The following is a 16470-nucleotide window of genomic DNA, read 5'->3' on the forward strand; positions in this document are numbered from 1 at the left end:
CAATCAACATTCATTCCATGCATGTGTACAAATATCATGAGGTCTTGTCTTTAGGTTGTAATGGGGCTAGGGTCAAGGTAGGATGCATATTTGGCTAAGTGAGCTTGAAATTTGGATCTTTGATAAACTTGAGCTCCCACCTAACCTATGATATCCTATACAGTTAAGTTCTAACCTAACTACCCATTTTTCACTTTTTCACATACTCATGTATTTCCTTTTCATTTCACAACACTTATGCATTGACCCTTATTGGACTTTACTTTGGGGCATTTTGTCCCCCTTTTATTTCTTTCTCTTTTTTTTTCTTTTTTTTTCTATTTTTTTTCTTTTCTTTTTCTCATTCTTTTCTTTCTATATACGAGAACATCAATGCATAATATTTTACATTTGATCAATACATGAGTATGTACCCAATTCCCAATATTTTCAATGACAATATAAAACTACCAATTTATTCCCCCAATGTCCCAAGATTCCCACACTTGAATGATACTCACACACATTAGCCTAAGCCAATCAAAGATCCAAATTAAGGACATTTATTATTTTCCGCTTTAAAGCTTGTAATGTGCTAAATTAAGAACAAGTGGGTTAAGCGTAGGCTCAAATTTGGCTAACAATGGAAGATAAAAGGTAAGGCTATTTGGTAAGTGGGCTAATGAAGTGATGGCGTCAATCATATAAATGCATGAATACAAGGAATAATGGACATATAGACTCAAACAAAGCAAGGATCACACTCATAGAGAGGAAACAATTGCACACAAGAAGGAGAATAAGTGACTATAAGATGTAGCCACAAAACAAGGCTCAAAGCTCACTAGCTTGTGTTCTTAACTCAAAATCCATGTTCCAAAATACAATTCTTCAAGCAAGTTTGGCAAAAATTGGCAATGTCAAGGTTGCCCCAAAGTATTAGTTTCCTAAGAGAGAGTTTCATTGTTCCAACCAAGTAAACTTATCATGCAAATGATGTTGAAGAAAACCTAATCATGCAACCTATCCTGACTACAAATGAGTTCAAAGAAAGAATTTATTCGGGTGTTACCTATGGAGATCGGTCAGCCGACCTCCCCACACTTAAAACTTAGCACGGTCCTCCGTGCTATAGGTGATGCGGAATGGGTGGCCGAGTCCCGAGTGTCCCTCATCTCCATTGTCATCGCTATTTTCGCTTAAAGTCACGGTGGATGTGGAGATATCTGGTTCCTCCATAGGTGGGGTGACAATGCTTAGAAGCCTCTTCACGTGAGCATATCGGCGCTGGTTACGCCTCTCATAACGGTCCAACTTCTTGTGAAGGTCTTCAAGGCGTTGGGTGGCTGATTTTTATGGTGCGGATGAGGTAGTGGTGTTGCGAGTTGGGGTGGTTAGTCCAAGGTCCTTGGTGACTTCCGGAGGCTTGAGGCACCTCTTGGTTGGAATAACATCGCCCTCAACCGGGATAGAAGTCCTCCTATCCTTAGCCTCTCGGTGGACGCCGGTTGTCGCTACTAATTCGGTCACCATGGCGGGGAAGGGTAAGTTTCCTTTTGCATGAATGCGCCCCATGGATTGGCGAATGGCATGCGAAATGTTGACCGGTTTCTCGGTTAAGATGCACCATATCAATAAGGCAAGCTCGGCGGTAATGGATGACCCATGGGTGCTCGGGAGCACGTAGTGAGCTAGAATTTGGGCCCATGCCGCGGCTTCTTGAGTGAGGAAGCGTGCATCTAAACCCTTTGGTCTTTGCTTTATGGTCCCCCTAATCCAACATGCTTCGAGCAAGGCAATTACGTAGAGGACCGCGCTCCAGTCGAACTCACGTTCGTCGCATGCTGACAAGACTTCTTGATAGGCGTCATATCCATCCGCTAATGGCCCAATCTTAAGGACTCCTCGGATGGCTTCCACTGTGACTGACACTTGCTTCCAGCGCACAAAGATTGATGTGAGAAGGGTTGAGTGGTAGTTGGAGTAAAACTCCACCACCCATGATAAATTGGCCTCCTTTGGTTGCCGCAAGAGGAACCTCCATTGCCTCCGGTCAATGTGTGGCATCACTATCGGAGTGAGGTGGGCCGGTAGGACTAGAAGCGGCTCCGGGTGATAATTCCTCTCAATCATCCTTGAGTAAACAAGTTCGCAATAGCGGTTAGGGAACTTGTTTGAATCCTTTGGAGGGTTGTCCTTTTCTAAAACATCAACGGGGCCCTTAGCCTTCTTTAGGAGTGGCTTGGCCGTTGGTTCTTGGCGCGCTCTATTGGAAGCTGGCTTCTTCGGGGCTTTCCCTTTGTTCTTTTTGATGACCATCCTGCGATAGTAAAAAGGGAGATAACATCAAACCCAAAGAAACGGAATGAAATGGGATTATACAAATGAAAAATTGTGCCGTAAGAATATGGGTATCCTTATTACATGACAGCTGCAACATGTAACTAAGATAACATTTGGTAAGCCAGGCAAATCACTGGCATGTGGTACAGCGGCGGTTTAAGCATGCAAGTAAGAGGCATGAGAAGCATACACCCTCAAATACCAAAAGTGGGAAGCAATTTATGAAAAGGTGAGTGGGTGGATTGGAGAATGTGAGGGTGCACCCAAAAGTGACTAGTTAAAAGGCAATGGGTCACAATGAGCTCAAAAAAATCATGTATGCCTTTCCTCAAACACTTGGCGTGCATCCTTTTTATAGTATGCAAATAGATGAGGGGGAAGCAATGTAACATTCCACAAACCAATATTAATCACTACAATGCACAGTGGTTGTAAGAAAATCATGCAACACATCTCATCTACCAATGCAAAAGAAGTTATGACCCAAATGCCTATGAAGAGTTAATTGAAAAAAGAACAAAAACACCCCAAAGAAGTGAGTGGCTCAAAAGAGGGAGAAGAAAAGAAAAAAAAACTAACTAAAAGAGAAGGAAATTAACTAACTAAGAAGCAAAAGAGAGAAGTAGAGCAAGAGGGAAGCCTAGTATAGTACCTTGAGAGAGATGGAAAAGGGGTATGGGAGAGGAAGTTGTAGAGTGGAATGATGGAGAATGGAGGGAGCAATGTAGGGACCACCGGGGGTGGGTGGTCGCCGGAGGTGATGGTGGTTGTTTGGGATGAGAGATGGTAATGGGTAGTAGAGGGGGCAAGAAGAAAAAGGGAGGAGAAGAATGAAAGGAGCAAGTGTGCTACCCTGTTATGTTTACGTCGGTCACCCACGCGTGCGCGCACGGTACGCGCCCGCGCAGGAGAGCGGGATGGGGTAGTGGTGCGTGCGCGCACTTTGCGCGCAGGCGCCCATGTGTTTGTGCTGGTAGCACGACGATGGCTCAGAGGCGGCACAACTCTCTGGAAGAAGTACCAGAAGTTGGCTGCAGGGATGTTGGCGCGCGCGCGGCAGGTGCGCGCACGCGGCAATGCGATTATGCCTCAGGCATGAGATGGGCCTGGGGTTGGCTTAACTCTCTGAGGAGTGGCCTAGAGGTTGGTGCAGGACAAGGGACGCGTGCGCGGCATGGGCGCGGGCGCGTCCCTCGTGGTGTGAGCATATGGGCGTGTCGGCGCCAGGTGTGCGCACGCGGCAAAGGTGGTAGGCTGGGGGCTTAGTGCAGGCATGAGATTGGCCCAACTCTCTGGACAATGTACTAGGAGTGCATAGGGGCGATTGGCGCGCTAGCGCACGCGGTCTTGACAAAGAGTGCGTACGCGCCGTGTGCGCGCACGCGTGATTGGCTTGTGCCTTAGGCATGGTGCTGGCGTAATGTGGGCATAACTTTCTGGAAGATGTATGGAGGGGTAATTGCTGCAATCCACGTTCGCGGGGATGGTCGAAAATGCTTCATGGGCGCGTACACGCCAGGTGCGCGCACACGTGGAAGGGTGCTTTTTTCAAAAATTTTCGTGTTCTTGCACCACTTCCAGCATTCCAACCCTCCAAACAGCTACTTAAGCACTATAGAAGGATGATTCAACATGATGAGGTATCAAATGAACTCAACAAATGAAACAAAATTTGAAACAAACCTAGCTACAACTTCATCAAATACCTAGTTGCCAAACATGAAGTCAAGCATTGAGCAAGTATCAATCAAAGAAGAATTCAATGGCTATGTACAAAGGGTAGATCTTACCATGGTGGGGTGTCTCCTACCTAGCACTTTTGTTTACCGTCCTTAAGTTGGACTTTCTCTAGCTCAAAGTTCTTGTTCAAGAGAAGCATCCCTCAAGAGGAACACTTCAAATTCCTTGGAGTTCTTTCTGGACTTGATGGGTGGCACAAGTGGTAGACCCCATAGGGTTCTACTTTCTCTACTTGGTAGGGTCCATCCCATCTTGATCTAAGCTTCCGGGTAGTAATCTCAACCTTGAGTTGTAAAGGAGGACTAGTTCACCAGGTCTAAATTCCCTTCTCTTAATGTTCTTATCATGAATGGCTTTCATCTTTTCCTTGTAGAGCCTAGAATTGTCATAGGCTTCTAATCTCAAGCATTCCAATTCCGCCAATTGAAGCTTTCTCTCTACTCCGGCTCCACCCAAACATAGATTGCATTCCTTTATGGCCCAATAAGCTTTGTGTTCGATTTCTACCGGTAAATGGCATGCTTTGCCATATACAAGTCTAAAAGGGCTCATGCCAATGGGTGTTTTGTAAGCCGTTCGATATGCCCAAAGTGCATCGGAGAGTTTAGCGCTCCAATTCTTCCTATTCGGCTTCACAATCCTTTCCAACACATGTTTAATTTCCCGGTTAGAAACCTCAGCTTGGCCGTTTGTCTGAGGGTGGTAGGCCATGGCGACTTTGTGTGTGATGCCATACTTCCTCATGAGGCCGTCCATTTTTTTGTTGCAAAAGTGGGATCCTTGGTCACTTATGATTGCTCTTGGGGAGCCAAAACGACAAATGATATTGTTCCTCACAAAAGAATAAACAACATGAGCATCATCCGTCCGGGTGGGGATTGCCTCCACCCATTTTGACACATAATCGATGGCTAACAAAATGTAGAGAAAGCCATTGGAATTTGGAAATGGTCCCATGAAGTCGATTCCCCATACATCAAAGATTTCACAAAAAAGCATATTTTTTTGGGGGATTTTGTCCTTCTTAGAAATATTTCCAAACCGAATGCATTGGGGACAAGATTTGCAATAGAGGGAAGAATCTTTGAGAAGGGTTGGCCACCAAAATCCGCAATCAAGGATCTTTCTTGCCGTTCTTTGGGGGCCGTAGTGGCCACCTCCTTCGGAAGAATGGCAAGCGTCCAAGATTGCTTGGAATTCGATTTGAGGTATGCACCGTCACACTATTTGGTCCGCTCCACACCTCCACAAATAGGGATCATCCCAAACATAGTATTTGGATTCGCTTTTCAGCTTATCCTTTTGATGCTTGTTGAAGTTGGGAGGGAGGGTGCGTGAAACCAAGTAGTTTGCTATTGGGGCATACCAAGGAACTACTTCCGAGATTGCGTGCAAACCATTTAGAGGAAAGGAGTCATTGATAGGAGTGGTGTCGCCTTTTGTGTGTTCGAGGCGACTTAGATGGTCCGCCACTAAGTTTTGGGAACCACTCCTATCCTTGATCTCCAAGTCAAATTCTTGTAACAAAAGCACCCAACGAATTAATCTCGGTTTTGATTCCTTTTTGGCCAACAAATACTTTAATGCCGCGTGATCCGAGTACACTACTACCTTGGAACCAAGAAGATAGGCTCGGAACTTGTCCAAAGCAAAAACAATAGCTAGGAGTTCCTTTTCGGTGGTAGTGTAGTTGGATTGGGCTCCGTCTAGTGTTTTGGAAGCATACGCTATGACATAGGGAATCTTACCCTCGCGTTGTGCTAACGCGGCTCCTATCGCATAATTCGAAGCATCACACATGATTTCAAATGGTTGAGTCCAATTCGGTCCTCGCACAATAGGAGCTTGTGTCAATGCCACTTTAAGTTTGTCATATGCTTCCATACATTCTTTGCTCAGCTCAAATTCAGTGTCCTTTTGTAGTAGTCGAGAGAGAGGTAAGGCCACCTTGCTAAAGTCTTTGATGAATCTCCGGTAGAATCCTGCATGTCCAAGAAAAGAGCAGACTTCCCTCTCGGAGGAGGGGTAAGGTAAACTAGATATGACATTTATTTTTGCCGGATCTACGGAGATGCCTTCTTTTGAAACTATGTGTCCCAAAACAATGCCTTGTTTGACCATGAAATGACATTTTTCAAAATTTAAGACAAGGTTTGTTTTGGTGCATCTCTCTAAGACTTTTTCAAGGTTACCTAAGCAATGATCAAATGAATCACCGTACACACTAAAGTCGTCCATGAAAACTTCCATACATTGTTCTAGAAAGTCCGCAAATAAGCTCATCATGCATCTTTGAAACGTTGCCGGTGCGTTGCATAGGCCAAATGGCATACGCTTGTAAGCATACGTTCCAAAAGGGCAAGTAAATGTGGTTTTTTCTTGGTCCTCTAGAGCAATGTGTATTTGGAAGTATCCGGAGTAACCATCAAGAAAGCAATAATATGATTTACCGGCTAGTCGATCAAACATTTGATCAATGAACGGTAGTGGGAAGTGATCTTTTCTTGTGGCCGCATTCAACCTTCGGTAGTCTATGCATACTCTCCAAGAGTTTTGCACTCTCGTTGCTATGAGTTCACCGCTTTCATTTTTGATTGTGGTCACCCCGGATTTCTTTGGCACCACTTGGACCGGGCTTACCCACTCGCTATCCGAGATAGGATAGATGATGTCCGCTTCAAGTAGCCGAGTGACCTCTTTTTTCACAACCTCAAGAATGGTTGGATTAAGTCTCCTTTGAGGTTGTCGGACCGGTCTTGCTTCTTCTTCAAGAAATATGCGGTGCTCGCATACTTGGGGACTTATTCCCACTAGATCCGCCAAACTCCACCCGATTGCCCTTTTATTTTTCCTCAAGACATCTAGCAACTTTTCTTCTTGTTGAGGAGTTAGCTCTTTTGCGATTATCACGGGGAGCTTTTGGGCTTCATCATGATATGAGTACTTTAGGTGGGGTGGTAGTGGCTTCAATTCCATCTTTTTGTCATTATTTGAAGTTTGAGTTTCCGGATGGTTTGTATGGTGTGTGGTGTTTAATTTGCTTGGATCTTCATTTGCTTCTTCAATCATGTACTTCTCATCTAACTTTGCAAGGTGCACTTCGGCAACAATGTTGTCAATTGGGTCACACCGGAATAGAGAGTGATTCTCCAGTGGATGCTTCATTGCTTCTTCTAGGCTAAAACTTACGACTCTCCCATCTATCTCAAATGAGTAGGTTCCCGAGTAGGCATCTAACTTAAATCTAGAAGTTCTCAAAAATGGTCTTCCGAGTAGGATGGATGATGCTCTCTTGGTTTCGCTTGATGGCATTTCAAGGACATAGAAGTCAATCGGAAACACCAACCCTTTGATATTCACCAATACATCTTCCGCAACACCCGTCACGGTTATTATGCTTTTATCCGCTAGGACAAATCTTGCCGTCGACCTTTTTAGTGGTGGTAACTTCAATACACGGTAGACGGAGAGAGGCATGATGCTAACACATGCTCCGAGGTCACACATACAATCTATGAATTGAACTCCATTGACGATGCAAGTGACCATACAAGGGCCCGGAACATCACACTTCTCGGGCAATGCTCCCATTAAAGCGGAAATAGAACTCCCCAATGGGATGGTTTCCAATTCAAGAATTCTATCCTTGTTCATGCATAGATCTTTAAGGAATTTTGCATATCTAGGAACTTGATGGATAGCATTAAAGAGGGGGATGGTTACCTCAACTTTCTTGAACATTTCTACCATTTTGGGGACGAGTTCTACGCGCTTCCTAGCTTTCTTTGCAAGTGTTGGAAATGGGAGTGGTTGAGCAATTTCTTCTTCCAAGGTTTTCTTAGTCTTGGGGGTCTCTTTTGTTGGTTGAGTTTCATCCTCAACTATGACTTGTGGTGTCTCCTCTTCCACTACCTCTTCTATATCTATTCTCTCCTCCTCTTGAGCGATTGTGATGGGATTTGAATCCTTTGATCCCTTCTCTTTTAATTGTGTTCCGGATCTTAGGGTGATGGCATTCATGCCCCCCTTAGGATTGGGTTGAGGTTGAGAGGGAATGACGCTTTGGATTGGGGGTTGAGGAGTGGGATTTGATGGTGTATCCATGCGTGCAAGAAGAGCTTGTAGTGTAGAGGTGAGGCCGGTGAGACCGGAAGCAAGTGTGTTTTGTAGTTCCTTTTGGCCTTGGATGATGGTCCGGAGTGTATCATCTTGGTTAGAGGGGGCTAATGGATATGTGAGTTGAGGAGCTTGTGATTGGTTGGGTGATGGTCTTTGATATGGTGGTTGGTATGTTTGGTAGTTTCTTTGTGGGTTTTGTTGGTTGTATGGTTGATGTTGTTGGTTGTATGGTGGATTTTGTTGGTTGAATGGTGGCCGGTTTTGTGAGTTGTTGTTCCATCTTTGACCTCCTCCATTGTTGTTGTTGTCCCTATTCCCTTGTTGATGATTGTCCCTCCAATTTTGATTGTGATTCCCACTCCCTTGATTGTAGCTTCCTCCTTGATAAGGGTGCCCTTGGTTAGGATTACCGCCTTGGTAGTACCCTTGATTTGGGCGGTCATAGAAATTATGGGTAGCCGCCAAAGTGTTGTCTTCTTGAAGGCTTGGGCACTCATTCGTGTAGTGGGAATAGCAAGAACAAATGCCACACACTTTGTGAGGGACCAATTGTTGATTGTATTGTTGAGGGGGTGGAGGGTGTTGTTGGTATGGTTGAGGTTGTTGTGGTTGGTGTTGGCTCAATTGGAGTTGCCTCAAGATGGATGTCATTTCGCTCAAGGATTTTGTTAGAGCGGTGGTTTCGCTACTAGTTGATACCTCATTCACGGTTTTTGGGCGGTTGACTCTTCGTCTCATATGTTGATTGGATTCGGCTAAGTCAATGATAAGTTGCCATGCCTCCTCCGCTGTTTTATATTTAGACAAAGAACCATTGCTAGAGGTGTCCAAGAGAGTTCTATCTTGTTCTCGCATCCCTTGGCATATGTATCCAAGCAATACTTGAGTGTCAAGCCTGTGATTAGGACATGCGTCTAGTAGCTTACGAAACCGTTCCCAATACTCGTATAGTGGTTCCGTTTCACCTTGTACAATACAAGACATTTCCTTCCTTAGCCTATCCATCTTCTCCGGGGGCAAGAATTCATCCAAGAATCCTCTTCTAAGCAAGTCCCAATCGGAGGTGACTTCACTAGATAGAGTGTAGAACCATTCTTTAGCCTTGTCCTCAAGAGAGAAAGGGAAAGCAAACAACCATATAGCAACCTCATCGGATCCCTCCCGTCTAGTTGTTGAGCATATACAATGAAAGTCTTTGAGATGTCGAATAGGGTCTTGTGCGGGAAGCCCATGGAACTTAGGTAGGAGGTTAATCAAAGCGGTCTTGAGTTCAAAGTTTGCATTCAAGTTGGGGTGAGTTACATGAAGGGGTTGAAGGACATAATCCGGTGCACCCACTTCCTTGATAGTAACTCTCCTCGGAGCATCCATGGCGTTAGTACCTAAAACAAAAGAAGAGTTGTTAGTGATATTGATGGGAGAATGATTATTGCCTTCTTTGAGTGACGGTTCAATGATCACTTGTAGTAAGGTGGTTGAGGTGGTGAAAACCTTTTCACCTTTTCCAAATTTTAACCGCTTCCGAGCTTGTCTAATATGAAGCAAAGTTCGTTCTATTTCCGGATCAAAGGGGACTAAGCTCGGATTCGGTTGTGAACGCGTCATGCAATGAAGGAGAAGTAAAATTCATGGTAACGATGAGGGGTTAGTCACTTGAACAAAGAATCACAATGAAATGCAACTATATGCATATACACATAATTACTCTAAGCAATAACATGGCACACTAAGCAAATTTCTCGGCAACGGCGCCATTTTGATAAACAAAATTTATCATGCTGATATAGAATTCAATAATGGATATAATCGTGAGTATAGTCTAATCGACATTCAAACTTCGCATCAAACAATCCTACAATCTATAACCGAGAGTACTAGTCTCCCGAGTCATCCTCCCTTGGAATTGCTAGAGAATGCATCTTATTGGTTAGGAAGCCTTGTTATGATTCTTTGAAGGTTTAGTAAAATAGATGACAAACAATCAATCTTTAGAAGGCTTGGCCTAGGGTTGGCATTAGAAATTCTATCCTTATAGTTCCGTCAATGATGACCATAATTAGGCCTTGCTTCATTTAGTTAACCCCTAGGTATAGAGGAAAGTCAAATGAGGGTAACTAAATTGAGTCACAAGTCCTAGTTTTACCTTAGGGAAATCTAGCTTTAGTGCACTCCAAGTCAATTAGCAATTTCTAATTCCAAATCAACAATTGACATAAACTATTCAACTCTTTCTAATGGCCCAAACCCTATGCCAAGTAAGAAACTTTTACTCCATAACTAGTGTTGGCATTTTATCAAACAATTGATGAGCAAGGATGAAAGGCATAGTAAAAAAATGAGAAGAAAGTAGAATTGAAAGTGCTTCAACACAAGAAACTAACAACAATTAACAAAGAACAACAATGGAAATGAACTTCTCAAGAAATTGATAAAATCCAAAACTACAAAGTTGAATCTAGGTTCTATGAGAATTGAGCAATTACAAACACTAATTGAGATTGGAGAAGAAGATCTATAACATGAACAAAGTAAATTGAGAATTGCAATGGATCTCACTGATGAGCGGATAATTTATACACTTTTTGGCATTGTTTTTAGGTAGTTTTTAGTAAGTTCAAGCTACTTTTAGGGATGTTTTCATTAGTTTTTATGTTAAATTCACATTTCTGGACTTTACTATGAGTTTGTGTGTTTTTCTGTGATTTCAGGTAATTTCTGGCTAAAATTGAGGGACTTGAGCAAAACTCTGAGAAGGAGGCTGACAAAGGACTGCTGATGCTGTTGGAATCTGACCTCCGTGCACTCAAAATGGATTTTCTGGAGCTTCAGAACTTCAAATGGCGTGCTCTCAACGACGTTGGAAAATAGACATCTAGAGCTTTCCAGCAATATATAATAGTCTATAATTTATTTGGTAATTGAAGATGTAAACTGGCGCTCAACGCCAGTTCCATGTTGCTGTCTGGAGTAAAACGCCAGAAACACGTCACGACCCGGAGTTGAACGCCCAAAACACGTTACAACTTGGCGTTCAACTCCAAAAGAAGCCTCAGCTCGTGGATAGATCAAGCTCAGCCCAAACATACACCAAGTGGGTCCCGGAAGTGGATTTATGCATTAATTACTTACTCCTGTAAACCCTAGTAGCTAGTCTAGTATAAATAGGATAGTCTACTATTGTATTAGACATCTTTGGACGCCTAGTCCTTTGATCATATCTTTAGTCTCAGTTTTATTTTATTCTTCATCTTAGGAGGCTACTGATCACGTTTTGGGGGCTGGCCATTCGGCCATGCCTGAACCTTTCACTTATGTATTTTCAACGGTGGAGTTTCTACACACCATAGATTAAGGGTGTGAAGCTCTGCTGTACCTCAAGTTTCAATGCAATTACTATTATTTCCTATTCAATTCTCTTTATTCCTATTCTAAGATATTTGTTGCACTTCAACTTGATGAATGTGATGATCCGTGACACTCATCATCATTCTCACCTATGAATGCACGTGATTAACAACCACTTCCGTTCTACCTTAGGCCGGGCGCATATCTCTTGGATTCCTTAAACAGAATCTTCGTGGTATAAGCTAGATTGATGGCGGCATTCATGGGAATCCGGAAAGTCTAACCTTGTCTGTGGTATTCCGAGTAGGATTCCGGGATTGAATGACTGTGACGAGCTTCAAACTCCTGAAAGTTGGGCGTTAGTGACAGACGCAAAAGAATCAAGGGATTCTATTCCAACCGGATTGAGAACCGAAAGATGATTAGCCGTGCTATGACAGAGCATTTGGACCTTTTTCACTGAGAGGATGGGATGTAGCCATTGACAACGGTGATGCCCTACATACAGCTTGCCATGGAAAGGAGTGATGAGAAGGAAGAAGGAAGAAGTAGGAAAGCAGAAATTCAAGAGGAGCACAACATCTCCATACACCTATCTGAAATTCCCACCATGGAAATACATGAGTAACTTTATCTTGATTTTACGTTTATTATTTATTATTATTCGAAATCCATAATCAATTATAATCCACCTGACTGAGATTTACAAAATGACCATAGATTGCTTCATACCAACAATCTCTGTGGGATCGACCCTTACTCATGTAAGGTTTATTACTTGGACGACCCAGTACACTTGCTGGTTAGTTGAACGGAGTTGTGTCCACACATAGCAAAGGGCCATTATCGTAAAATAAATCTCATTCAAGTATAAAGAGAATGGATCACAATTTCGTCCACCAAGTTTTTGGCGCCGTTGCCGGGGATTGTTCGAGTATGAACAATTGACGGTTCATCTTGTTGCTCAGATTAGGTAATTTTCTTTTCAAAATTTTTCAAAAATCTTTTTCAAAATTTTCTTTTCTTTTTCGTTTTTCCAAAAATATTTTTGAAAAAAAAATAATAAAAATACAAAAAAATTCATAAAATCATAAAAACCAAAAATATTTTGTGTTTCTTGTTTGAGTATTGAGTCAATTTTTAAGTTTAGTGTCAATTGCATGCTTTAAAAATTTTTTCTTGCATTTTTCAAAAATTCATGCATTCATGGTTGTCTTCATGATCTTCAAGTTGTTCTTGACAAGTCTTCTTGTTTGATCTTGATGTTTTCTTGCTTTGTGTTGTTTGTTGTTTTTCATATGCATTTTTCGTTTGTTAGAGTCCATGCATCAAAGATTTCTAAGTTTGGTGTCTTGCATGTTTTCTTTGCATTAAAAATTTTTCAAAAATATGTTCTTGATGTTCATCATGATCTTCAAAGTGTTCTTGGTGTTCATCTTGACATTCATAGTGTTCTTGCATGCATCATGTGTTTTGATCCAAAATTTTTATGTTTTGGGTCATAATTGTGTTTTTCTCTCTCATAATTAAAATATTCAAAAAATCAAAAAATATCTTTTCCTTATTTTTCTCATAATTTTCGAAAATTTGAGTTGACTTAGTAAAAAATTTTCAAAATTAGTTGTTTCTTACAAGTCAAGTCAAATTTTCAATTTTAAAAATCTTATCTTTTCAAAATCTTTTTCAAAAATTATATCTTTTTCATTTTTTTCTCTATTTTTTGAAAATTTCAAAAATATTTTTCAAAATTTTTTCAAAATCTTTATATCAAATTTTCGAAAACTCACTAACAATTAATGTGATTGATTCAAAAATTTGAAGTTTGTTACTTTCTTGTTAAGAAAGTTTCAATCTTTAAAGTTCTAGAATCTTATCTTGTAGTTTCTTGTTAGTGAAGTAAGTAATTTTAAATTTAAAAATTAAATCTTTTTCAAACACACCTTTTCTATCTTATTTTCTTATCTTATCTTTTTATCATATCTTTCTTTTCAAAATTATATCTTTTTCAAAAATTTGATTTCAAAATATCTTATCTAACTTCTTATTTTGTTATCTTTTCAAATTTGATATCTTTTTCAACTAACTCTTTGACTTTGTGTTTGTTTCTTATCTTTTTCAAAACCACCTAACTACTTTTCCCTCTCTAATTTTCGAAAATATCTCATCTCTTTTTCAAAAACTCTTTTTGTTTTAAATTTTAATTTTAATCTTATCTTATCTTTAATTTTCGAAAATACTAACCTCTTTTTCAAAATTATTTTCGAAATTCTCCCTCTCTTTTCTTATTCTATTTAATTATTTATTTACTAACACTTCTCTTCACCTCTCTTCATCTAAAAATCCGAACCCATTCTTCTTCACTCTTCCCCCCTTTCTTCTTCTACTAACATAAAGGAATCTCTATACTGTGACATAGAGGATTCCTCTTCTTTTCTTGTTTTCTTCCCTTTCATATGAGCAGGAACAAGGAAAAAAGCACTCTTGTTGAAATTGATCCCGAACCTGAAAGAACTCTGAAGAGAAAACTAAGAGAAGCTAAATTACAACAATCTAAAGGTAACCTTTCAGAAATATTAGAACAAGAGAAGGAGATGGCAGCCGAACCCAACAACAATAATGCAAGGAGAATGCTTGGTGACTTCACAAAACCAACATCCAAATTTGATGGAAGAAGCATCTCCATTCCTGCCATTGGAGCCAATAATTTTGAGCTTAAACCTCAATTAGTTGCTTTAATGCAACAGAACTGCAAGTTTTATGGACTTCCATCTGAAGATCCTTACCAGTTTTTAACTGAGTTTTTGCAGATTTATGAGACTGTTAAGACGAATGGAGTTGATCCTGAAGTCTACAGACTCATGCTTTTCCCTTTTGCTGTAAGAGACAGAGCTAGAATATGGTTGGATTCACAACCTAAGGATAGCTTGGACTCCTGGGATAAGCTGGTCACGGCTTTCTTGGATAAATTATTTCCTCCTCAAAAGCTGAGCAAGCTTAGAGTGGATGTTCAGACCTTTAAACAAAAAGATGGTGAATCCCTCTATGAAGCTTAGGAAAGATACAAGCAGTTGACCAAAAGGTGTCCATCTGACATGTTTTCAGAATGGACCATATTAGATATATTCTATTATGGTCTATCTGAGTTTTTGAAAATGTCATTGGACCATTCTGCAGGTGGATCTATTCACCTAAAGAAAACGCCTGAAGATGCTCAAGAATTCATTGACATGGTTGCAAATAACCAATTCATGTACACTTCTGAGAGGAATTCCGTGAATAATGGGACACCTCAGAGGAAGGAAGTTCTTGAAATTGATGCTCTGAATACCATATTGGCTCAGAACAAAGTGTTGACTCAGCAAGTCAATATGATCTCTCAAAGTCTGAATGGATGGCAAAATGCATCCAACAGTACTAAAGAGGCAGCTTCTGAAGAAGCTTATGATCCTGAGAACCCTGCAATAGCAGAGGTAAATTACATGGGTGAACCTTATGGAAACACCTATAATTCATCATGGAGAAATCATCCAAATTTCTCATGGAAGGATCAACAAAAGTCTCAACAAGGCTTTAACAATGGTGGACGCAATAGGCTGAGCAATAGCAAGCCTTTTCCATCATCTTCTCAGCAACAGACAGAGAATTATGAACAAAACACTTCTAATTTAGCCAATTTAGTCTCTGATCTGTCAAAGGCCACTTTCAGTTTCATGAGTGAAACAAGATCCTCCATCAGAAATCTGGAGGCACAAGTGGGCCAACTGAGTAAGAAAGTCATTGAAACTCCTCCCAGTATTCTCCCAAGCAATACAGAAGAGAATCCAAAAGGAGAGTGCAAGGCCATTGATTTAATCAATATGGCCGAATGCACAAGGGATGAGGAGGACGAAAATCCTAGTGAGGAAGACCTCCTGGGACGTATCTCAAGCAAGAAGGAGTTTCCTATTAAGGATCCAAAGGAATCTGAGGCTCATATAGAGACCATAGAGATTCCATTAAATCTCCTTCTGCCATTCATGAGCTCTGGAGACTATTCTTCCTCTGAGGAGGATGAAGATGTGACTGGAGAGCAAGTTGCTCAATATTTAAGAGCTATCATGAAGCTGAATGCCAAGTTGTTTAGTAATGAGACTTGGGAAAGTGAACCTCCCTTGCTCATTAATGAACTAGATACCTGGATTCAACAAATTTTACCTCAAAAGAGATAAGATCCTGGCAAGTTTTTAATACCTTGTACGATAGGCACCATGACCTTTGAAAAAGCTCTATGTGATCTGGGGTCAGGGATAAATCTTATGCCACTCTCTGTAATGGAGAAGCTGGGGATCATTGAGGTACAACCTGCCTTGTTCTCATTACAATTAGCAGACAAGTCATTGAGACAAGCTTATGGAATAGTAGAGGACGTGTTAGTAAAGGTTGAAGGCCTTTACATCCCTGCTGATTTCATAATCTTAGACACTAGGAAGGAAGAGGATGAATGCATCAAGATTGGAAGACCTTTCCTAGCTATAGCAGGAGCTGTGATAGATGTCAACAGAGGTGAATTAGTCCTTCAATTGAATGGGGACTACCTTGTGTTTAAGGCACATGGCCATCCCTCTGTGACAAAAGAGAGTAAGCATGAAGAGCTTCTCTCAGTTCAGAGTCAAGAAGAGCCCCCACAGTCAAACTCTAAGTTTGGTGTTGGGAGGCCACAACCAAACTCTAAGTTTGGTGTTAAGACCCCATATCCAAACTCTAAGTTTGGTGTTGGGACTATACAACATTGACCTGATCACCTGTGAGGCTCCATGCGAGCCCACTGTCAAGCTAATGACATTAAAAGAGCGCTTGTTGGGAGGCAACCTAATTTTATTTATCTAATTTTTATTTTATTTTATTTTATTATTATTTTGTGTTTTATTAGGAACATGATCATGTAGAGTCACGAAAAAAAATATA

General features: G+C 41.1%; 1 protein-coding gene and 1 non-coding gene across 2 annotated transcripts; both read right to left on the minus strand.

The window, feature by feature from the left end:
- Nucleotides 1-4290: 4290 nt before the first annotated feature.
- Nucleotides 4291-4818, minus strand: LOC130949842 (uncharacterized). The gene has a single exon (XM_057878457.1). The coding sequence runs from the start codon at nt 4816-4818 to the stop codon at nt 4291-4293; it is 528 nt and encodes a 175-aa protein (XP_057734440.1).
- Nucleotides 4819-14516: 9698 nt separating this feature from the next.
- Nucleotides 14517-14620, minus strand: LOC130952884 (small nucleolar RNA R71). The gene has a single exon (XR_009075059.1). It is a non-coding gene; the product is annotated as a small nucleolar RNA R71 (small nucleolar RNA).
- Nucleotides 14621-16470: the final 1850 nt, after the last annotated feature.

The sequence above is a fragment of the Arachis stenosperma genome, chromosome 9, assembly GCF_014773155.1.
Source record: "Arachis stenosperma cultivar V10309 chromosome 9, arast.V10309.gnm1.PFL2, whole genome shotgun sequence".
NCBI lineage: Eukaryota > Viridiplantae > Streptophyta > Magnoliopsida > Fabales > Fabaceae > Arachis > Arachis stenosperma.